Source organism: Bufo gargarizans, chromosome 3 (assembly GCF_014858855.1).
Source record: "Bufo gargarizans isolate SCDJY-AF-19 chromosome 3, ASM1485885v1, whole genome shotgun sequence".
In the NCBI taxonomy this organism is placed as follows: domain Eukaryota; kingdom Metazoa; phylum Chordata; class Amphibia; order Anura; family Bufonidae; genus Bufo; species Bufo gargarizans.
The window spans coordinates 595663283-595688351 of NC_058082.1; the positions used below are offsets into that span (position 1 = coordinate 595663283).

The 25069-nt window shown below is 44.1% G+C and overlaps 1 protein-coding gene across 1 annotated transcript; it reads left to right on the top strand.

Annotated features, from left to right (window-relative positions):
• LOC122930808 (interleukin-10 receptor subunit beta-like) lies at positions 1 to 23641 on the top strand. Its single transcript, XM_044284425.1, has 7 exons — positions 1 to 156; positions 8001 to 8124; positions 10141 to 10301; positions 11744 to 11904; positions 19929 to 20076; positions 21579 to 21736; positions 22542 to 23641. Exons 1-7 carry the CDS (start codon positions 108 to 110, stop codon positions 22662 to 22664), a joined length of 924 nt encoding a protein of 307 aa, XP_044140360.1. The 5' UTR covers positions 1 to 107; the 3' UTR covers positions 22665 to 23641.
• The last annotated feature ends 1428 nt before the right edge of the window (positions 23642 to 25069 follow it).

Sequence of the window (25069 nt, forward strand, 5' to 3'; positions counted from 1 at the left end):
ACTGTGTGTATTCACCAGAGATAGAAATGAGGAAGTGAGCGAGTTGTCGTTCCAGAGGGTGTAGGAGCGTACAGTAATGTGACACACGCAGGGCTCCGGAGCCGATCATGGGTCAGTACTATGGGCTCATTGTTTTCATCTGCTGCTGGACTGCAGGTGAGTTCTACGATACAGGACCTGTGAAGGTGGTGACCACAGGGGACACGTCTATTATGTGTTTAGATGTTTTTTATGGCTCTTTCAAAAGGGCGAGGCTAGGGCCACACGGCGACAGTTGTCACGCGACAATTTTTATAATGATAGTCAATGTTGCTGCACCGTGACATGTGACATTCTGCGAAACGACAGTGGAAAAAAAAATCCATCCAAGTTGGATTTTTGTGCGACTGTAGTGTCACAGTCGCAGCATGGCGACACCGTTGATCATTGCAAAAAAATGTCGCATGACATTGGTGCGACACAATGTAGTTGTACTCTTTTTGTCACGTGACACGTGTCGCCATGTAGCTCTAGCCTAATACTTGTAAGATGCCTTAAAGGGGTTGTCCCTTTAAGACAACTTATCCTCGAGCCATAAGATTGGGGATAAGTGTCCGATCAGCAGGGGAGAGGGGGGGGGGCATTTGGGTGGGTCTATAATAGGGCAGCTTGGGCAGTAGGATCCCGGGAGAATAATCGTATTTAATCATTTAAAGGAATTCTCCAGGGAAAACGTATGCGCTGTGCTACGTCTAAAGCAGGGCCTGAAAGGGCGGAGCGTGACACAGGAATTTAAAGGGGTTATCCCCCTATCCACAGTATCAGGGATAAGTGTCTGATCAGAATGGGGTCCTATAATTGGGTACCTGGGACAATAATCTTATTTAATCATTTAAATGAATGATCCAGGGTAAACTCATCCGTTGTGCTCTGTCTAATGTAGGGCCTAAAAGGGCGGAGCATGACACAAGGATTTAAGGGGGTTATCTCATTAAGATAGCATATCCCCTATCAATAGTGTCTGATCCGCGGGGGGTTCTATAACTGGGCACCTTGGGCAGTAGGATCCCTGGACACTAATCTTATGTCAAGATTTAAAGGAATGCTCCAGGGAAAACTCTTCCGCTGTGAAATGCCTAATGTAGGGGTGGAGTATGACGCAAGGATTTTAAGGGGTTGTCCCATTAAGATAGCTTAGGAGGGGGGATAAGTGTCTGATTGATGGGGGTTGACCCCTGGGATCATGAGAACGAGGCCTACGCTCTCCATGACAGACACGCTGCTCCACTAAACTCTATGGGACTGCCGGAGATAGCGGGGTACAAGTGCTCACGCATAAAGCTGAATGGAGCGACAGTACGCATGTGAGACCGCCACTCAATTCAAACGGGGGGAAGGGGGAGTTGTCGTAATCAGTAGGGGCCCTAGCAGTTAGACTCCCAATGATCAGACACTTCTAAGTTGCTTTAATGGGACAACCCCTTTAAGTTTTTTATCCTGCGCATGCCTTTGTAATAAATTTTGCGCCGCTTCTGTTGGTCGCCGGTTCTAGCTTTAAAACAGTAATTGTCAATCTTCTCCACTGATGAGTTTAACTCCTGTCCAGAAACGTCTCGGACACCTTCCTATACACATGCATGCTCAGCTTGGCAGAGCCTGCATGTGTTCTCAATAGGGAAAGAGGAGTAAGCCACTGCCTAAAACCTGAAAACGAAAGGATCAGACATGTTGAAATCACACAACCTGATCCTTCGTTTCCCTGACTTCCATCACGGGGAGACAGTCGGGAGGCCTCCATATGGACGGTTGGCAGCTTCAGCTGAAATCGGTGGGTTTGGCTGACGTACATCTTATTTGTATGGCCAGCTTAAGAGACAGAGGCATAGCTTGGAATTGCCGGGCGTATAACAGGGCCTCCAACTAAAATACTTAAAGGTCTTGTCCCACAAAAATATTCTACATTTTTCAAAACAGCACCTGGACCTGAATATTTTTGTAAATGCATATAATTAATGTAGTATAGCCGTTGCATTATTCCATGAAATCTATCTGTATAGTGCCCCCCGCTGTTTGCTCTTTTTCATCTGTCCTGCTCACTGAGGTGGACGCACACGCTCAGTTCCATCCTTCAACTACCACCAGCTGCAGTAGAAAATACACGCCCCCTATGCTACCATATTGAAATACATCAAGCAGAGAAATTGGAGCAATGAATGGGGAGATCTCCGGATCCATGTGAGGTACAGGGCTGGTTCTAGCTTTGTTAGAAAGAGATTGTCATGTACTACATGACGTCTGAGTTTTATTTCATCATGGGATAACCCCTGTAATGTATATAGAGGGAAGATAGAGCTCTTGAGCTCCTATACATCACCGATCATTGCAATCACGTAAATGCAGCTAAGAAGCGGGCAATTATCAGAACTGGATTCCTGATTATTGCCCACTCTCTCTGCCCATGTGACTGGATCCTTAGAAATTCCCAGAGCCTTCAGGCTACCGAATGGAATGCCTATCCACACAGGTCAGAGACATCGAATACGTTCTCCAAAGACCTCATTCGCTGTGGTTTAACTTTTTTTTTAAATCCGGTTTATTGGCACAGAAAATCTATGTGAACATAAGCCTCCAGTGCAGAAGTATAACAACAACTACACCGAGCATCCTGTGCGTACAAAATGTCTCTGGTTCCAGGAAATAAGTCTAGACTGTAGGAGTCTATACAGAACATGTGCGCCTCCGCTTAAAGTGACACCTCCATCAGAAAGATGTGGTGTAAAGTAGAACTGGCTCAGTTGCCCATAGCAACCAATCAGATTCCACCTTTTATTTTCCAAAGGAGCAGTGAAAAATGAAAGGTGAATTCTGATTGGTTGCTATGGGCCACTGAGCCAGCTCTACGTTACACCAGTGTGATAAATCTCTCAGAATATTCACAGAAAACTAATTTTGGCAGTTTTTCAGCAGTGCTGTACTACTGCTCTATTGTTTCCTTGATAGGCCTAGATAAATATATGCCCACACAGGAGCATTGTGTCTATCAGTGTAATATGTGATGTTCTAATGGGGTCACTACACGGGAGCTCTCTCTATGGTCACAGTGATGGTCTGACAGAGAGTTGAGACTGTCTGCCGTGCTAAAAGTTAAAGGGATTCTGTCACCAAGTTTTGGGCTATAGAGCTGCGGACATGCACGGCTAGATCGCCGCTAGCATGTCCGCAATATATCTGTGCTATAGGGCTGTGTGGTTTTAATTTCTTTAAAAAAGGATTTTATAGATATGTAAATGAGTGTTGTATGTGTCCAAGGGGCTGTACTAACCTTCCTGGAGCCCAGCCGTGCCCAGCCACGCCCACCTGTGAAGGCGCCCAGCACCGCCTATGTCCTCCGAATCTCCTCCTTTCATCAACATTAGATTGCCGGAATCTCGCGATGCGCAGTTCTTTCCCTGAGGCTGATGCCAGCACAGGGAAGGAACACTATACCGGCACTGCGCATGCGCGAGCTCGCGCATCGCGAGATTACGGCAATCTATAGTTGATGAAAAGAGGAGATTCGGAGGACATAGGCGGTGCTGGGCTCCTTCACAGGGGGGCGTGGCTGGGCAGATATATATATATATTTTTTTTTATCTGCCTCATAATGTTGTTGTTTTTTGTCCATTTCTGCACATTCTGCCATTAGGTCAAGATCAGGATTGCTGAAGGCAAAAGATGTATAGACATTTTTTGATTTACTGGAAATGAGGGATGTGGAAGGAAATAATTAAGTGATACTGCAAAAATAAGAGTGCCATACAATGCGAACATAATAATATTATACATACATTGTCATATAATAGTGCCATACAGTGCCTACCTAATAATATTATACACGTACATACATTGTCATATAATACTGCCATACAGTGCCTACATAATAATATTATACATACCGGTACATTGTCAAATATTAGGGCCATACAGTGCAGATCAGGGGTATTGCTAGGGTCTCAAAAGATTCGGGGCCCAAGCCCCAATAAATATGGCTCAGTTCTCTAAGTCGCCCCCCACACACCGCATTTTGCTGTACTTGCTATACAGCAGCACATACCTCTCACATCCAGGGCTTCCAGGTGACGTCTCCTCTCATGTAGATCTTCTCTGTCTTCATTTTCTCCATTTGGTCCGGACAACTTCTCTCAGCCGCCTCGTCTCTGCAGAGTGTGACACACAGACATCTTAGCTTCCTCACTTTTCTATCATCATCTCCCAACCTGGAGTCCCCACAGTGTTATCCTGCTGCTCGCTGTGCTCCCCAATACCCCCAAATACTATCCTGAAGAAATTTGAGTGCCCCCCATAGTAATAGTGCTCCTCCAAGTCCCACCAATAGTAATTCCTTTCCAGAATGCCTCCATTAGTAATACTGCCCCCTACAGTGCCCCCAACAGTGATAATGCTCCCAAAGAGTGCCCCCATTAGTAGAAGAGCCCTCCAGTATTAATAATACCCTCACAGAGCCCCCAGTAGAAATAGGCCCACCTATTGTTCCCTAGTGGTAATAAAGCTATCTACAGACCCCTCAATAGTAATAGGGCCCCCATCTGCATGGAGTTTGTATGTTCTCCCCGTGTTTGCGTGGGTTTCCTCCGGTTTCCTCCCACACTCCAAAGACTTACTGATAGGGACCTTAGATTGTAGGCCCCATTGGGGACAGTGATGCTAATGTTTGTAAAGCGCTGCGGAATATAGTAGCGCTATATAAGTGCAATAAATAATAATAATAATAATAGTGCTCTTAGTAGAAATAATGCGGATCTATAAGTCCCTCCTATAGAGCGCCCAGTGGTAAAAAGAACACCTATAATGTCCCCTGGATTTGCAGTTCTCCATGTAGTTATATTCCTCCCTCCACCATACAGTCCCATGTAAATAACATCACACTATCTCTCCTGCCCTCTCCTCTCCAAAATACAGTCCTATGTAAAGAACATCACTACCCTCCTTTCAGCCCCTCCAACATACAGTCCCATGTAAATACCACTATTTTCCTCCCTCTGCCATAGCGTCCCATGTAAATAACATCACACCATCTCCCCAGCCTCCCCCAATTTACAGTCCCATGTAAATAACATCCCTCTCTATCTACAGCCCCCTCCAAAATACAGCCCCATGTAAATAACATCACCTCCTTCCCAGCCTCCTTCAACATACAGTTCCAAGTAAATAATATCACCCCCTCCCCAGCCACCTCCAACATGCAATCCCATGTAAACATCACCCCCTCAACATTAAGTCCCATGTAAATAACATCACTCCCTCCCTCAGACCCCTGTAACTTTTAGTCCCATGTAAATAATGTCACTCCCTCCCACAGCCCCCATCAACATACAGTCCCATGTAAATAACGTCACTCCCTCCCCCAGCCCCTCCATCATACAGTCCCATGTAAATTACATCCCTCCCTCCTACAGCTGCCATCAACATACAGTCCCATGTAAATAACATCCCACCCTCTCCCAGCCCCCTGCAACATACAGTCCCATGTAAATAGCATCACTTTTTCCTACATCCACCATCAACATACAGTCCCATGTAAATAACTTGACCCCTCCCCAGCCACCTCCAACACACAGTCAGTCACATGTAAATAACATCCCTCCCTTCAGCCCTAACATACATTCCCAGTTAAATAACCACAACTCCCAGCATTGCTCTGCCTCTCCCTTCACTTACTTCTCCTCATGTAGCAGATCTCACCACAGCTTCTTCCCCCAAGACTTCTCCTCTTCACTCTGCCCTCCCCTGCACTGGTCACATGATGGTGACATCATAGCAGGTCCTTCTCAACTACTGCCTGTTTTACTGATCACATGACCTATGATGTCACTACAGGTCCTTCAGATCTTCCACTGCATTATATTCAATTGTATTGCTGTCCTGAGGATGACAATACAGTTGTATCTAGCTGGCAGAAAGGACATTCGGGGCCTGGGACAATACATCAGGGGCCCAGGCCCCAAATGTTTTGACCTAGCAACCCCCCTGGTGCAGATATAATATTATACATACATTGTCAAATCATACTATATATACATTGTGAAATGTCATACCGTGCCTATTAATTATACTATATGTACACTGTGAAATAATAGTGCCATACTGTGAGTAAATAATAATCCTATTGTCATATAATAGTGCCATACAGTGCCTACATAACAGTACTATATCTATGACTATGCAGAGACTTTACAATAAAGCAACCAGAGGATGAGAGAAGTCTGATAATCATTATTTAAACTTTCTCCAGGCAGGACATGCCATCCTCACCTTTGTCCTTATGAAATGTTTTATGGTTATTGTCAGAGACATTCCTGTGTGTTGTGAGTTGTCATGCTCTACCGTGCTAATGCCAGCTGCTAAAGAGCAAACACATGACACTGATAAGGTGACACAATCATTGTATACAACATACGTGCTGATCGAAGCATGACATGCTGCTACAGTGAGTAATGGGGTTGTCCATGATAAGAAAACAGCAGCACCCTTGTCCATGAGTCGTGTCTGGTATTGCGGCTCCACTAAATTGAAGTGAATGTTGCTGATCTGCAATACCATACACAACCTGTGGACAGGGTGGCACTGTGTTTTGAAGAAAGCAACCATATTTTCTAATGCCTCATTCACACAGTCAGTGTTCGGTCAGTGATTTCCATCAGTGATTTTGGTCCAAAACCAGGTGCGGCTCTAAACACAGAACAGGAGCAGATCTTTCCCTTATACCTTATGTCTATGGAGGCTCCAATCCTGGTTTTGGCTCACAATCATCCAAAAGACGGATGTGTGAATGAGGCTTAACCCTGCACAACCCTTGCTATGGCCTTAGGTTTGCTAGGGACGTGCGTCAGATCTTCATTTCTGACTGCCTTTCTGGAGTAGGCCATTGCACACTTGTGTGCTATGAATCGGGATATCAGTTGAAACGTTCTCTGTGACATGCTGCAATGTATGCCTTTCCCTTTAAGTTCCCTTGGGCTTGGGGACAGAGTCAGGGCCGAAATATAAGAAGTGCACACAGGTCAAGTGTCATGGAGTCTCCACAAACTTCTAGATTAACAATGCTTCCACCAACTTGTAAACCTATGTGGCCTCCACTTACTTGAAGATCTACAGGGCATCCACCAAGTTGAAGATCTACAAGGCAGTCACTAACTTAATGACCTACAGGGCCTCCACCAACTTTAAGATCCGCAGGGCTTCCACTAACCTGAAGATCTAAAGGGCTTCCACCAACTTGAAGATCTAAAGGGCCTCCACCAACTTGATGACCAACAGAGCTTCCACTAACTTATAGATCTACCGGCCTCCACCAACTTTAAAATACACAGGGCCTCCACCAATTTAAGATCTACAGGGCTTCTACCAGTTAGAAAAAATACAGGGCCTCCACCAACTTGAAGATCTATGGGGCATCCATGAACGTGAAGATCTATAGGGCCTCCATCAGCTTAAGGATCAACAAAGCTTGCACTAACTTTAAGATCTATGATGCCTCCACCAACTTAAAGATCTACAGGGCCTCCACCAACTTAAAGGTCTACTTGAGCTCTACCAGATTGAAAATCTGCAGTACCTCTGCCAACTTTAAAATCTATAGGGTCTCCACCAACTTTAAAAAATCTGTAACCACTAAGCCAGATGCAACCTTCTAACTGTCAAACTTGTTTCCACACATGAGATTAGTAGAGCTGTTGTTCTGAATTCCACCTGTGTTCGCCAGTTTCCTTCCACTATCTCTGAATGGGAAGCCACATAAACCACTCACAAGCCAAAAAGATGTTGGTGTGAAGTGGTATGTCTTATATGCACCAAACTTAGTTTGTTTTGCGCTTTTTTTTTTTTTATTGACACATAAATTTGCTCCATTTCTTCATCTCATAAATAGATCCATTGCAATTTGCAGCAATGACAAATCTCTCCCATTCAGTTGGATTGTTCTTGTAGATAATACTCATTCACTCATTTTTTTGTGTGCACAGGATTTGGAATTATTCCAGCTCCCACCAACGTCACCATGGAATCCTTCAACTTTAAGAATACTTTGAGATGGAACTGGCCAGCTGACCTCGGGGGAGACGTGATCTATATTGTACAATATAAAATGTAGGTAACATTGCAGGTATTGCTATCAATGCTTTGTCTACAAACCCAAATGGCGCAGAACCTCTGCGACAATGAAGGGGAAGCTTCAATATCAATGTATACAAACGGACATACACTGTATCTCTCCATGAACAGGGCAAGAAAATAGGGCCTCCATGATCTATCTATCTATCGATCTATCTATCTATCTATCGATCTATCTCGTATCTGCCCATCTATCTATCTGTCTGTCTGTCTATCCATCTAGGTATCTATCTTATATCTATCTCTCTATCTTGTATCTCTCCACCTGTCTATCCATCTATGTATCTATCTTCTATCTATATAGCTATCTGATATCTATTTTATATCCATATTTATATCTATAGATTTTATTTCAATCCATCTATTTAACTTCTATTGTTCTTTGTATCTAAATGCATTAAAATAACCAGCACTGTAGTAGAAAGTGCAGAACACCTCTGGCCCGGAGTATTCTGAGTATAAAATAATGGCCTCGTTGTTTTGGATGATAATGTAGCATTATGGGTGAATAAAGAATTATTGTTTCCACCTTATCTGCACTGCTGCCTCTCCTTCTTGCATTCTATCTCATATCTATCTATCTATCTATCTATCTATCTATCTATCTATCTATCTATCTCTATCCATCTGTGTATCTATCTACTCATAAATCTATCTACTCATCCATCTATCTGCAGTGACCCAGTAGATCACTGCTAGGAGTTAAAGTGTATTTACATGGTGCAAAAATCGGGCAGATGATCTCGGGAACGAACGTTCCTGCTAGCGCTCGTTCCCGACAATCTGCCCATGTAAAGGTGCAGCTGATCACCTGATGAACAAGCAAAACACTTGTTCGTCGGGTGATCCTGTCGTTCGTGCAAGCACCTAAATTATCGTTTCTGGGCAGCCATCTGGTGCCCAGAAACAATGCAGCTGTATGAGGACGAGGGATAACAATAGCCACTGTTTGTCCTCATACTGTGGAGGCGATCGCTGCATGTAAATATCTATCCATCCATCAATCTATCTGGTGTTGAAACTGCCTTACTGTTATTGCATTGTACTACAAGCAGGAGGACCTATGGGTCACATGGCCCTACTATGCAGGTCCTTAACACAGTGATAGTGTAGTGGTGTGCAGTTGAGATCACCGTATAGTAAAGGCTCTAATGGTTCCCTCCCGGTCATGTTGGCTGTGCTCTTTCCATTATGGCACCGGGGAAGTCCACGTGCCTTGATTGGAGAGCAGTGACATGACAGTTCAGCCTTGCCAGGGTGGAAGCGCATATTCATACGGATGCTGCATTCCCTGCGCTGGGTGGATCTAACAAAGTTGATAGCTAAGCCAGCCTTCCCGTCTTAAATGGGGTATTCCCACGTGGACGTTTACGGCATATCGACAGGATATGTTCAATGGATGGAGGTCCTTCCTTTGGGACCCTCTCCTATCTCCAGAATGCCCCACCATGAACAGAGAGCTTGGCGTGTATGCACAGTGTCCTCTCCGTTCACTGCTATGAGACTTCCAAAAATAGTTGAGCGAGCCCACTCTGGTATTTTTGAAAGTCCCCTAGCAGTGAATGGAGAGCAAGCGGCCACCCTTCCACTCCGCTCAGCCAACGCTTGGCTATTTTCGGTTGACGCAGGCTGACGCTGTGAAGAGACACTTGTGTCAGCGCCATACTTTTCGCTTATATCCATAGCCGTGTCACCCCGACCAGCGATGTCATAACTGATATCGATATAACTTTATCATGTATAATTTGTTGGGGGCATCTCTGTCTCCTCCGTTTTCTTCCCATTGACAAAGGAGCAGAGAATACACCGCCATACCCAGTGTGTGCAGCATAGAGCGGTATTATTTACTTTAATTTCTATGTTAATCTTCCATTGAAGTATATTATGATACAAAAGTACATACAGTAAGGTATTTGATAAATTCGCTTCGTCAGCTCCGTCACATTTGCATGAGATCACTGCTCACCATGTGAATATGTACTTGTTTTCTAGAGCTTCCGAATTGAGGATTGACTATAAGACGATATGTGTGACTCAGGAGCAGCAGTGCGAGTCCTCCGTTATTACCTATGAGTCTAATGTTCGAGTGCGGGCGCAGCTAAACCTCAGCACATCTGACTGGGCAACCATTTATTTTGACCCCTATAGTGAAAGTAAGTTGTTTCCTATGTATTATACATCCATCCAAGACAGTATGGCTTCATCACCCGCTCCAGCACCCGCTTCATCGCCCGCTCCAGCATCGGCCTCATCATAGCCGAGCGTTTCTGATATCACGTATTCTGGGCCAGTTTTATAGCAAATGAGACTCTAAACAACAAGTTAAACAGACTTTCTAGGAAATTATGTCCTGTTTTTCTTAAAATGTTTGCATACATACAGGGGTGCACCTAGCCTTTCTGCTGCCTGAGGCGAAAACTGAAACGCCCCCCCCCCCATGCCAATTTCTTAACCTAACCCCTTCCCCACATTGAAAGCGCTCATTGCCCATGACCCTTCTTCTGCCCCCATCTTTCCCCTACCCGATGCTTCCTGAGGCGATCGCCTCACCTGGCCATATTGGTGGTGCATCCCTGCATACATAATACTGCCATATAGTGGCAAGAGAATAGGGGGACATCTACTAAGACCAGCGTTTCCCAAGCCGGTCTCAACTCCCTCCAGGCTACCGGAGAATGCGCCATAGTTATGTAGAGGTGCAAACCTGCAAACCTCTACATACGTTTGACTCTTTGTCCAGCAGGCCATGCGACTGGCCTAATTGTACGCCAGCCCTATTGCTGGCGTAGATTTATGTCTTTTTCCATGCCAAAAATCGCAGAAAACGATAAATGAACCGGGCCTGCTGGCTGCCCACGCCCCCTTTTCTTGTCACTTCGGAAAAGTGGCATAAAGGGGGAAATGTCACAAGAGAGATAGATATTAGACAGACAAGATAGATGCATAGATAATGGGAGATAGATCGATAGATAGTTTATTCACCCATGTGGACACGCAACATTTCAGCTCAACCTTAGGCCTCTGGCACACGACGTATGTATTTTGTGGTCCGCAAAAAAACGGTTCCGCAAAGAACACGGATGCATTCCGTATTTTGCGGAACGGAACAGGCCTTAGGCCTCTTGCACACGAATGTGTTTTCATTCCGTGTCCGTTACTTTTTTTTGCGGACCATATACGGAACCATTCATTTCAATGGGTCCACAAAAAAATGGAAGGTACTCCGTGTGCATTCCGTTTGTGTATTTCCGTTCCGCCAAAAAATAGAACATGACCTATTATTGTCCGCATTACGGACAAGGATAGTACTGTTCTATGAAGGGCCAGCGGTTCCGTTCCGCAAAATACGGAATGCACACGGACGTCATCCGTATTCTCTGCGGAACACTTTTTTGCGGAGCGCAAAATACATACCGTCGTGTGCATGAGCCCTACGGTTGAGCGAAACGTTGACCGTCCACATGGGTGAATACACTTTTTACATTTATTCTATATTTTTCAGAGTGCTGCCTTTTTGCTACTTTAGATAGATAGAGAGATAGATATGAGATAGATACTGTACATTAATATTATATAAAATGTATTTTCCATCAAGCTGTCATTGGTGCTCCAAATGCAAAAGTCTCCTCGAGGTCAGGATTCCTGGATGTCAGTTTCGATGGTCCCTCTGTAGGGACCGATGAAGGGTCATTGAAGGAGAAATATGGCGAGCTACTGTACAGGGTGGTATACTGGAAGGAATCTGACCCTGCACATGTAAGTACTGTGTGATTAAGTCTTGGAAGGTTTGCAGTCAGTATATTCACAATAACTACCGACAAACTGCATTATATTACATTTATAGACCATGAATGACATATTTCAGCTTGTGCTGTGTACACTGGGGGTGGGGCAGCAGTCATCTCATTATCCTGAGAGGGTAAGGTTACAATGAAAGGTTATAAGTCTGTTTAAAATGTGAGGCAGATGTCATAGGATCACACCATTGACGTGTGATGAGAACGGTTCAGCTTGGGGGCGTGGCCTGCTGAGCGAGGTGGATGGCCGCACTGTGAAGGAGCTCCGCTAACTTTCCCCCATAAAGCGACTTATAAGCTTGTCCTGAGGGACATCCACTCAGAAATCAGGACCGATACCTGCATCGATCGACATGATGACTCGCAAGAAGTCTAACCGCATGGGGGTCCGCCGGTTGACAGACTTTTATCCAGCGCAAGATCACAATAATGGCGCGCTCCCGGCACGATCCTCTCCCCAGAAGCTGCAAGCTGACAATCGGAGTATGGCCCCAGCGACGGAGGCTCACTCACCTCATCATTTACCGAAGCCTACCTCCTCTTCAGACGGAGAGAGTGGTGAAGAAGCCCGCCTGATTCACTGGAGCAGCAGGAATATTCAGCGAGGTGCAGCAGAGGTGGACGGAGGGAAAAAAATGGCGCCTGAATCAGCGGTGAGTGTCTCAGTACACAACTCCCCAGGCGACCCCTCATACAAAACGCCATCAGTATCTGTGCTTCCACTCAACCCCCTTGTTGCTGATCTAGCTTCAGCAGATGACCCAATGCAGGATTTTCCTGCCTCAGATGAAGCGGCATCAGAGGGTATTTTAAAAGCTATGATGACGGCCCTGCACCGCTCCCTGACATCTCAGCTTCACCGAGTAGCATCAACCATCACCTCGTCAATAGATGACGTGGGCAAGAGAGTGGATCATGTAGAAAGTAAGATGAGCGAGCTCACCAGCTCCCACAATGAGTTAATTGATGCTCATTACTCTCTGGAAGAAGAAGTGAATTCCCTAAAAACCAAAATGGCGGACCTGGAGGACAGGAATAGACGCAATAATCTGAAATTCAGAGGTATTCCAGATTCTGTTCCTCCTTCAGACCTCTATAAATACCTGCAAGATCTTCTTCAGGCTGCCCTACCAGATGCTGATCCTCAGTTCTTTCTCATTGATCGTGCGCATCGTCTTCCTAAACCGAAACACGTGGCTGAAGCTCTCCCAAAAGATGTGATTGCTAGAATCCATTTCTATCATATTAAGGAGGACTTGATCTCTGCGGTCAGAAAAAATAAGGGCCTACCACACCCATACCAAAAAATCCAGATCTATTCTGACCTTTCTTATGCTACACTTCAAGCCAGAAAGAACCTTTCTCCTGTTACCAATGTTCTCAGAGAGAAGAAAATTGTGTACAGATGGGGTTTCCCGCTCAAGCTCCTGATTAACAAAGATGGTAAAATCCATGTTATCAAAAGAGTGGAAGAAGGGACAGCCCTCCTGAAAGAGTGGAACATCCCGGTTTCCTCTGCTGAGGACCATCATACCGTGAAAAATCCCTCTCGTCTGCATCCGGATTGGTCTACTGTAGGGGACTGATTACTCCATGTTCAGATGAACCAGGATAGTCCTACGGACTCTTATTTAAATTACAGGGGGAAGCTCCTCAGTGAACTAATTGTTCCCCGTAAGGTTTTAGGATCCACAACATCTGGGTCCCTGTTAGAAAATATTGTTCTACAATATGTGTTTCTTTTACTCTGTTCTGTTTTACCCTCTCTATTTCTTCAGATCTCCTGATATGCATTATCATTATTGTCAGGATGCAATATTAGGTGCCTTTCCAATGATTAGAGCATTCTTAAGTCAGATTTGGGATGGCGGTTAAAATTATGTCCATTAATGCTAAAGGTCTAAACTCCCCCTATAAGAGAGCTTCCTTGTGGAGGGAAGTCCGCCGTAACCAGGCCGACATAATTTGCGTTCAGGAAACTCATTTTGCCAAACTAAAGCTTCCAACATTTTCACAAAAGGGCTTTTCTAAGATATTCCTAGCTAATTCAGACAAAAAAAAGGCTGGGGTGGCTATCTTGGTGAAAGATTCTCTGAGCATTCAAATAGACGAAGTAATTGTAGATGAAAATGGCAGATATATCATTCTAATAGGCATGATTGGAACAACTACTTTGACACTAGCTACTTTATATGCTCCAAATAAATCCCAGATACGGTTTCTGAACAAAATAGTTAAAAAAATCAGGAGCGTTCAAAAAGGCCATTTATTTCTATGTGGAGACTTTAATATTATACCTGATAGAGTGATTGATTCTACAGGTAGAGGTAAGACCCCTTCCCCTACCATTGGTAAGTGGCTGGGAAACTCCGGCTTATACGATACCTTTCGCTGTCTGAATGCTTGCTCACGAGAATACACCTATTATTCCCCACGACATAGAACTTTCTCTCGTATTGATTTAGCTGTTGTAGACAGATCCTTACTTACTAGAGTATGCTCGGCTAAAATTGGAACAACTTCCTGGTCTGACCACGCCCCAATACTCTGCTCAATTTCCATATCTCAAACCTCCCCTCCTCAAAGGTCTTGGAAGAATAATGTATACTTGCTTAGACATTCTAACTATAAAGGTCAAACAGAGTCTAATCTAAGAGAGTACTTTGAATACAACAAGACAGAAAATATTAGCCCTTTCCTTTTATGGCAGGCTCATAAGGCTACTATAAGAGGATTTCTGCTAAAACAAAGTTCATATTATAAAAAGTATAAGGAAGCCAAACTATCTTCAATACTGTCAGAAATCACTAAGGCAGAAGGTTTGTTACAGGTTAACCCCTCATTAGACTTACACAGGTCGTTGATGTCTCTCCGACATGAACTCCATTCAATTCTACAAATGGATTATGACCGCCAAATTACCTCCCTACGTATGTTATACTACCGTTCTTATAATAAACCTAGCAAACTAATGGCGAGAAAGGTGAAACCTTTGATACAAAAGTCTAACATACCATTCATTGTAGATGCGGATGGCACCACCAAACTATATCACCCTAAAGACATAGCTGACGCTTTCAGCACGTATTATACCAAGCTGTATAATTTAAAATTAGATCCTTTGACACCACAACCAACGTCTGAGAAAATATTATCCTTTTTAGATACTATTCACCTTCCCTCTTTAAATGAGGATCAACTTGCTGACCTTAATTCTCCCATCACTCAAGTGGAAATTCAGGCCGCCATAAAATCTCTTAAACCAAATAAAGCTCCAGGCCCGGATGGGTTCTCAAATGAATATTATCAAATTCATGCCCCAACGCTGCTCCCCCATTTAGTTGACATGTTTAATGCTGTCCTAAATGGCCAACAATTTCCAGCAGATATGCTTCAAGCTACAATAGTCACCATCCCAAAACCAGGTAAACCAGCGGATTCCCCTGCTAATTTTCGTCCTATATCGCTACTTAACAGCGATGTCAAATTATATGCCAAGATCATTTCTCACAGACTCCTACAGGTTCTTCCATTGATAATTCATAGTGACCAGGTAGGATTTACGAAGGGAAGACAAGCCTCAGATGGCACTAGACGCATTTTAGGGATAATGCAGAAGGCAGCGAACCTTCGGACGCCTTCTCTGCTCCTTACCCTGGATGCAGAGAAGGCGTTTGACCGAATTCATTGGGACTTTGCATTTACAGTCTTAAGTAAATTTGGATTTAGAGGCCCTATCTTAAGTGCTATACAAGCGCTATATTCCCAGCCCTCAGCCCGAGTCTTAGTGAATGGGACCCTGTCTAAGCCATTCCCAATCACTAATGGGACACGTCAGGGATGTCCTCTTTCACCCTTTTTGTTTCTGCTAGTGATGGAACCTTTTGGAGAGATGATTAGAATGTCAAGTGGCGTTAGAGGAATTTCGACTGGTCACAGACAGCATAAATTAGGTCTCTTTGCGGATGACGTGATTTTGACTCTCTCAGATCCTCTAATGTCCCTGAGAACAGCTATGAGCATTATCCGAGCATTTGGAGAAGTCTCCTATTATAAAATAAATGAGAACAAATCTCAGATTTTAGCCATTAAGATCCCGTCATCGCTAAGGGAGGTGCTTAGAGTAGAATTCCCATTCCAATGGGCTGTATCCTCTGTGACCTACCTGGGAGTTCAGCTATGTTTCCCACTTTCAAAGCTTCTGTCATGCAACTATGACGTCCTGCTTAAGTCCCTCCAGTCGGAACTTGACAATTACTCAAAAATAGAGCTATCATGGCTAGGTCGTATAATGATTTATAAAATGATGGTGCTTCCGAAACTTTTATATTATTTCCGCACTCTAGCGCTCCCTACCCCATACACATTGCTACAGAAATTTAAAAGGCAAATGCTCTTGTATATTTGGGGGAATGGTAGTCACAGAGTAGCTGCCTCTATCTTATATTCCCATAAGGAAAATGGGGGTCTGGGAGTACCAAATCTCCAGGCATACTATGAGACAATCCTCTTTAAACAGTTAAGGCATTGGTGTAGAAGGGAGCATAGCCTGGGGTGGATTGGAATAGAAAGTGACCTTAATTCAGGCAAGTCCCTTGAAGCACTTCTCTTAACTCACGCTATTGACCCGAAATGCCCTCTGCCTTTAACCCTCCCTCTAAAGGCCTCGATCCAAATCTGGTTATCAGTACTTCAAAAAACAAAGCATATAGAGGCTAAAAAAGAGATTCCCCTACCTCTAGAAGTATTAGAATACATTATTCCAGACCTGTCTACGGCAGTATGGAAGAGTAAGGGGATACGTATCCTTGAGGACTTCTTTGATGGAAGTGGGATGAGATCCTTTTCCTCTCTACAAACCATTTATGATATCCCTGGAAATAAACAATTTGATTATCTCCGTATTTCCCATGCATTGAATAGCTTACCTTCAAGAACGGTTTCTATCCCTCTACCCCTGTATACCTTTCTCTATCTGCCTGATGGTGACCTGAAAATACCTACTAGAAGGATATATAGAAGCATTTTGGGGGATATATCTTTCACCAAAAAAACTCACATACTCAATTGGGAACGAGATCTCCGGCAGACCTATTCAAACTCAGATTGGCAGATAGCGATAAAACATTCTCTTAGGTCTACGGCTTGCTCAAACCTTCTGGAGGGATATCATAAATTGTTGACTAGATGGTATTTTACCCCAACCAGACTAAATCAATTCTTTCCGAACACATCCAATGAATGTTGGAGATGTGGCAGAGTCCCTGGTAATTTACTCCATATATTCTGGAGTTGTTCTACCCTTAACTCCTTCTGGCTAGACATAGAAAAACTCCTCCTTTCAGTGACAATGTTAAAAGTCAAGTTATCACCAGAATTAACTTTACTCTCCTTAGGAATAGATAGGTTCCCTCATTCTTACCGAAAGATGATATGCCATATATTATTGTCTGCTAAACTCCTGCTAGCTAGAAATTGGAAATCTACCCTAATCCCATCCATAGAGAATGTCACTGACATGATTTCTACACATTGTGTTTATGAAAGGCTCATTGCTTACCGTAAAAACAATTTGACCTCTTTCACGCGGCACTGGAGACCCTGGCTAACATTGTTTCCATTACCACAATCTGACATACATTGATGTATAAACGATGGTTATGCACCTGTCATTAGTGATCTCGAGATCTGTTACATATACCTGTTCTTGTTACGTTGTTTACATGACTAACTATGGAACCTTGTATTTTTGTACTATTTGTAACTACCTTGTTACTTTTCAAGAATCTACTACAAAATACAATAAATATCTAATGTTTAAAAAAAAAAAGAACGGTTCAGCTTCTCCTCCCTCCTCCCTCTCATTGCACAGTGAGCTTTGCACAGAGGATGCCCATTACGCTCTACCATAGAGGTGTAGTCGTCATTTTCCAGCAGATTTAGCTGCATATCCAGGCTTATATCCAGGCTTCTGCATATCCAGGCTTATATCCAGGCTTCTGCATATCCAGGCTTCTATCTAGGCTTCTGCATATCCAGGCTTATATCCAGGCTTCTGCATATCCAGGCTTATATCCAGGCTTCTGCATATCCAGGCTTCTGCATATCCAGGCTTATATCCAGGCTTCTGCATATCCAGGCTTCTGCATATCCAGGCTTATATCTAGGCTTCTGCATATCCAGGCTTATATCCAGGCTTCTGCATATCCAGGCTTATATCCAGGCTTCTGCATATCCAGGCTTATATCTAGGCTTCTGCATATCCAGGCTTATATCTAGGCTTCTGCATATCCAGGCTTATATCCAGGCTTCTGCATATCCAGGCTTCTATCCAGGCTTCTGCATATCCAGGCTTATATCCAGGCTTCTGCATATCCAGGCTTATATCCAGGCTTCTGCATATCCAGGCTTATATCCAGGCTTCTGCATATCCAGGCTTCTATCCAGGCTTCTGCATATCCAGGCTTATATCCAGGCTTCTGCATATCCAGGCTTATATCTAGGCTTCTGCATATCCAGGCTTATATCTAGGCTTCTGCATATCCAGGCTTATATCTAGGCTTCTGCATATCCAGGCTTCTATCCAGGCTTCTGCATATCCAGGCTTATATCCAGGCTTCTGCATATCCAGGCTTATATCCAGGCTTCTGCATATCCAGGCTTATATCTAGGCTTCTGCATATCCAGGCTTATATCTAGGCTTCTGCATATCCAGGCTTATATCCAGGCTTCTGCATATCCAGGCTTCTATCCAGGCTTCTGCATATCCAGGCTTATATCCAGGCTTCTGCATATCCAGGCTTATATCCAGGCTTCTGCATATCCAGGCTTATATCCAGGCTTCTGCATATCCAGGCTTCTATCCAGGCTTCTGCATATCCAGGCTTATATCCAGGCTTCTGCATATCCAGGCTTATATCTAGGCTTCTGCATATCCAGGCTTATATCTAGGCTTCTGCATATCCAGGCTTATATCTAGGCTTCTGCATATCCAGGCTTCTATCCAGGCTTCTGCATATCCAGGCTTATATCCAGGCTTCTGCATATCCAGGCTTATATCCAGGCTTATATCCAGGCTTCTGCATATCCAGGCTTATATCCAGGCTTCTGCATATCCAGGCTTATATCCAGGCTTCTGCATATCCAGGCTTCTATCCAGGCTTCTGCATATCCAGGCTTCTATCCAGGCTTCTGCATATCCAGGCTTATATCCAGGCTTCTGCATATCCAGGCTTATATCTAGGCTTCTGCATATCCAGGCTTATATCTAGGCTTCTGCATATCCAGGCTTATATCTAGGCTTCTGCATATCCAGGCTTCTATCCAGGCTTCTGCATATCCAGGCTTATATCCAGGCTTCTGCATATCCAGGCTTATATCCAGGCTTATATCCAGGCTTCTGCATATCCAGGCTTATATCCAGGCTTCTGCATATCCAGGCTTATATCCAGGCTTCTGCATATCCAGGCTTCTATCCAGGCTTCTGCATATCCAGGCTTCTATCCAGGCTTCTGCATATCCAGGCTTATATCTAGGCTTCTGCATATCCAGGCTTATATCTAGGCTTCTGCATATCCAGGCTTATATCTAGGCTTCTGCATATCCAGGCTTATATCTAGGCTTCTGCATATCCAGGCTTCTATCCAGGCTTCTGCATATCCAGGCTTCTATCCAGGCTTCTGCATATCCAGGCTTATATCTAGGCTTCTGCATATCCAGGCTTCTATCCAGGCTTCTGCATATCCAGGCTTCTGCATATCCAGGCTTATATCTAGGCTTCTGCATATCCAGGCTTATATCCAGGCTTCTGCATATTCAGGCTTATATCTAGGCTTCTGCATATCCAGGCTTCTATCCAGGCTTCTGGACATTGTTGAGGACCTGTTCTGGTGCTGAACTTGAACCTGGAAGAATCCCTTTATTTCTGGACATTTTGTTGGTTTTCATAATTTATTTTTATCATTTGTCTTTACATTTTTCTAGGTTTTAGTTGTCAATACGTCACAAAACACAGACATTCTGCAGGATTTAGAACCATGGACCATGTACTGTGTGAAGGTCCAGGCTTATGTGTCTCAGTATAAGAAAGCTGGTGATTTCAGCCCTGTGATCTGCAAGGAAACCACTGACAGTAAGTAATCATTATACTGGAGGTATACGCCGCCGTATACACTCGACTATGTACACACTGCTGACTGGTTCCGTTTTCAGGTTTAGACAAGGACACTAAGGTCTTCACCGAGTCTCCCTGTTTCTTTGACTTTTCCTGCAATTATACAATTTTCACAATCATTCAGTTCCCCATGTGAAAGAGGAATGATGGATTTAATTTCATCTTGCAAAAAAAAATGAAGGAAAAAAAAACCTATGTAATCTTTTGTGGCCTCTGCGTAGACCTTACCACAAATTCCAGTTAGTATTTGGTTTAGATATTTAGATAAAAATGGATCGATAGATAAATAGATAGAAAGATAGCGAGCCCCTGAGGAGCCGATGCAGAGAATGGGAGTGGTAGTTGCCCTGATGAGGTGTTGTGTCACGGTGTACTCTCTCAGGCCATTGCTCCCCGGTGATCGGTGCAGTGGAAAGGTGGTTTGAAGAATCAGACCTGAAGTAAAAGTATGGAACATCCAGCATTAGTAGGTACAAAGTGGCAATTAAATGGCACTTCAGATGTGATGTCTTGCTCTGGTATTTCTGACTAACGGCAGTATGCTGGCACTTGTAGATATAGGTGTCCACTGGCTTGGAGGTGGAATGGCCTGGATGTTGTTTAGGTGACAGGTGTCCGATCTGTATACCCTTACCTGCAGCAGGGTCTATAAAGCTGAGGTTTGCTGGGCATTCTGCTGAATAGCATGCTGTGGCTTCTAGATGTGGTAGTGAAAAGGTAAGTATATAAATTGCCTTTATTGTTACAATTACGCATTTCAGGGCTGAAACAGAGGAACGGAACAGGCCTTAGATAATAAGATAGATAGATTATAGTTTTTCACAAATAAAGGCAAGGTAATGAGCTGGTCTATGCGTTTCAGAAAGTAAGATGTCCAAATTCTTAACCTCTAGGACACCTGACTGTGTGAAATGTGTAGACCCGACCACCAGGATTTCTGTTGGGATTTCTGACTTTAGATCTAATAAACCAACAAAGCTGTTTTTGAATTAGACTTGACTCTGTTGATTTTTTTGGGCGTTTTAACCGTTTATTTTTTTTGCCCAATTTCCAGGTAGATCCCACAGTCTGTTTCCCTGGTATTGTGATGGGCATAATTTCCTGTGAAAATGGTCTTAAGAACATAAGCTCGTTCATTGCATGTTATGATTGGCACACAGGCAGATTAAAATAAACCACCGGTGTGGTAACGCTGGGCTGTTTGGGCATATAAAACCAGTTATCCAACATTCCTACCCGCCTACTCACCAGTGCTAGAGTTCCGAGCACTCAGTCCCTGAGGGCTGCAGATATCATATTTCTGTCCATGATGTTACTTGATCTTTAGGGGACAGACATACATATGGCTCATTGACTAACTCCAGGGTCCAGATTCTACCAAGTGTTGTAAATTTTTTGAGTTTTGAACATTTCTGCTTTTATAACATGGTTTTGATACTAAAATTGGGCTCCATTTCTAGGAAAGACATCGTCATGGAAAATAGTCGTGGTGTTCCTTGGATCCATGGCCCTTATCACTGTTGTTACACTACTACTGACCTTTATCTCATTCAAGGTGTATAAGATGGCACACTATCTATTCTATCCATCATATACCTTCCCACAACATCTAAAAGAGGTTTGTACCATACCTGACTCTAAACTCATTGCATTAGTATTTGTCTTCCGGGCTCAGACTGGCCCATTAAAACTGGTTCATACCAAAGGACAATATGCACTAGATTTCTTTGATATTTCGAATAGATTAGATAGACAGACATAGATAGGTTAGATAGATGGTAGATTAGATAGATATTCTTTGCTGGAGACACTCAAGTGCAAAACAATACAGGCAATGCAGTGGAAGAAGGTTTTATTCTGAGGAAAGGACTGAGCTAGCTGTCCCTCTCTTGCTCAGTAGGTTGGTACGCTAGCCAAAGGGCTGATAGTCCAGGGTCTTTGGCTCAGTTGTTTTGCTGACTTTCTGGTCACAGGGCTGGAGGCCCAGGGTCTATGGCAGAGTATTCCCGTCTCAGCGTCTTCTTATGGTCCCTCATGAACCCTGGCAGAGTCTCTTCTACTAAATACTGGTCCCTATCTGCAGAGAGCTAGGGGCTTTCACTGCTTTCCCCTTATGTTCAGCTTCTAGCTGAACTAGAACCTTCTAGTGGGAGGGGTGGAGCGGAGAACCACAGCCTAACCAGAAACATTGTTGAAATTTCAGTATGCTGAGTTTCAATACAAGTCTATGGGAATGACTAAGCAGTTTTTCCAGACATAAACAAGATTTCAAAGGTAAACAACAGAGCTAAACCAAAAGATCAAAAATTTGCATAGATAGCATTAATAGATATTCTAGTCTGGATTTTCCAGTACTTATGTGATCAAAGCATTTCTTCGTTAGATATCAATTCATATATTTATCAGGTTTATTTCTCTTACAGTATTTGAGTAAGCCATTCTACAACGCTCCTTACCTGCCTCCCCAGCCGACCGAGGAATTTGGAGAATCGTGTGAGCAGCTGACATTTATATCGGAAGAGGCAGAGGAGAAGGACGCGGCCTGACAGCGATTCTGTTTCCTTTAGACATTTGTAATACTATGTTTCACTTGTAGTAGTCACTGTAGGAAAATATGTATAGCTGCCTGCAAGGTAGACTGTTGGCCAAACAGGAGTTGTCACAGTGAGGCAACCCTAGGGAAATGTTCAGTACATGACCTACTGCTGGATAGGTTGGGGTGAGGAACACTGGCCCTGGAAATGGTGTCTCCAAAATTTTCTTCTTTGTTACTTACTTTATTTATTGTTGAGCTCCTACATAGTCTGGTACATTAATATGTTCAAAGGGGCATTCCAAAAATCTTAAAATGGCCTAAATGCTGAAAAAACTATTCTAAATAGTATCACCACTTTATGAGTGGTGTTTCAACATTTTGTGGTGGTGGTGGTGCATAGTTGCCAACAGTCCTAAATTTGCCCCTAATTTTCAGAGACAGTCTCTGCTAATCTGGCTGTCCGGGGTTAAAATGGTTGGGGCATAAATGGGTGGTCCCACTCATTTTGGGGTTGTTATTAGGGGCGTGGCCTATTTGTCCCAAAGTCACCAACTGCAAAGTTGGTAAGTATGGGTGGCGTCACCTTGTCCGAGGTAGAGATATGTGGGCAAGGTGAGGTAACTAAAAATAAGTCTGGCTCTGGGCGGCCTTCCTTCTTCTTAAATACTCAGATTGATGTCCCTTGTTCCTCTTAATAAGCAAAGTCTCATATTTATGCTCCCATATACTGTATTTAAAGGAACACTCTAGGGTCTAAGGACAGTGCATGAGTAGCTTTGGTGTCCTTTGAATGTGTGTCATGCTCCACCCCCTCAGTCTTTGCACTAAGCATAACTCGTACCAGATTTTTCGGAAGTGTTCTTTTGTAACACCCCAGAGTGGTGCTACCACTTCTGCACCCTGCTACTGTCTTTATTGGTCTAACCTCATGTCATCTTATGCATTTATTACAGGTCCTCCATACTGTGCATTTCTAATGTTATGTAAATGTTCATGTAATGTGCCTGGTTCACCAGCAGGTGGCAGCAAATATGGCAGAGCTGTACTTAGGTAGAATGGATCTTTCCATTCCATTCTAACCACTGTAAGGGATCGCCTCTTATTTGGGGGGTCATTCTCACAGATACGACTTTAGGACACCAGGTTTCAGGTCCAAACCGTGCATTTATTGTGCACACTCCAACCAATACAGGTTATCATGAAGTCGCAGCTTCACCTAACACATGTGACATCCACATAAAATAATAAACACTTGCCCGGCTAGGCTCTAACTAACACAGAGTTTCCTGACTCACCTAAGTCCCTGTTCACACCCTGTGAACACGTGCAGCTTTCTCAGCCAATGTCCCACAGCCTCCTGGCTGTACAGAGCACAGTACGCCCACTGCCTCCAGTCCAGTGTCTCAGCACACATGGGGAATAGTGGTCTGTCAGCCCTCCTGGCTTGGACCACACAGAGCCTCCAGGCCTCTGTCCACAGGCAACACACTCCCCCCTTGCTGACAACCTGGGAGGTGCTTTGTGCCAGCCTGATTACTTCCAGCTGGTCTCACCTGTGGTGGAATAGGGGTGTGGACCGAACTATCCACCCCTTCCTTGCCTCTAACCTGTGTGAGACCTGTCACTGTCTCACATATCCCTCCCCTTTGTTCAAGCCCGTGAGGGTGAACACCTGCATAACCACGGGAGGCTGGTGAGAGGGCATCCACCTGGCCTGGACGTGGGGAACAGCCACCCACCCTGCTCTTTGGCTGCTCCCAATAAGAACCGTCCCAGATTGGCTTTACAGCCACACTAAGTAACACAGTGTCAGCGAGCACTAGCTGCCGCTGACACAGAAAATTACCGGTTCTTATTTCACCGAGGCCAGGAACCTCGGTGACACGTACCTTCCCTTTGTTCTGCCAGACCCACGCCAGCAGAGCTTGGTTTATTACCAAAACCAACATCTTGCCTAACCAAAACTGCCTAAAGGCCTCATGTGCCCATCTCATGACCAGATACTCTTTTGCTACTTTTTCCCGAGTGATAATGATGCGCTGTCGTATATTTTGATCTCTTTCTCTTTTTAGATCCTCTGGCTCCTGTACATGCGCCTCACGTCCTTTCTTGGACTGCTGCAGCTCTTGCCTGAACTGTTCCCAGTCATGGTCATATCCCGACACTTTTTCCTTTGCTTTGCAGGGCTCCTTCAGCAGAGCATTGTTGCCCCTACTTGCTTCTTTTACGTGCATCTGGGTCACTTCTTCCTTTTTTCCAGCAGTAGTTACCCCAGCTACTATGGCAGTTTTAGAGACCTCTGCTTCTTTAGCGGCTTTTGCCACTTCGGCCGCGGCTCCCTTTGGCTTAACTTTGGTCTCTGTAGCACCTGGGGACTTCACGTCAACCAACACATCGGCCTTAACTTTTTCAGTC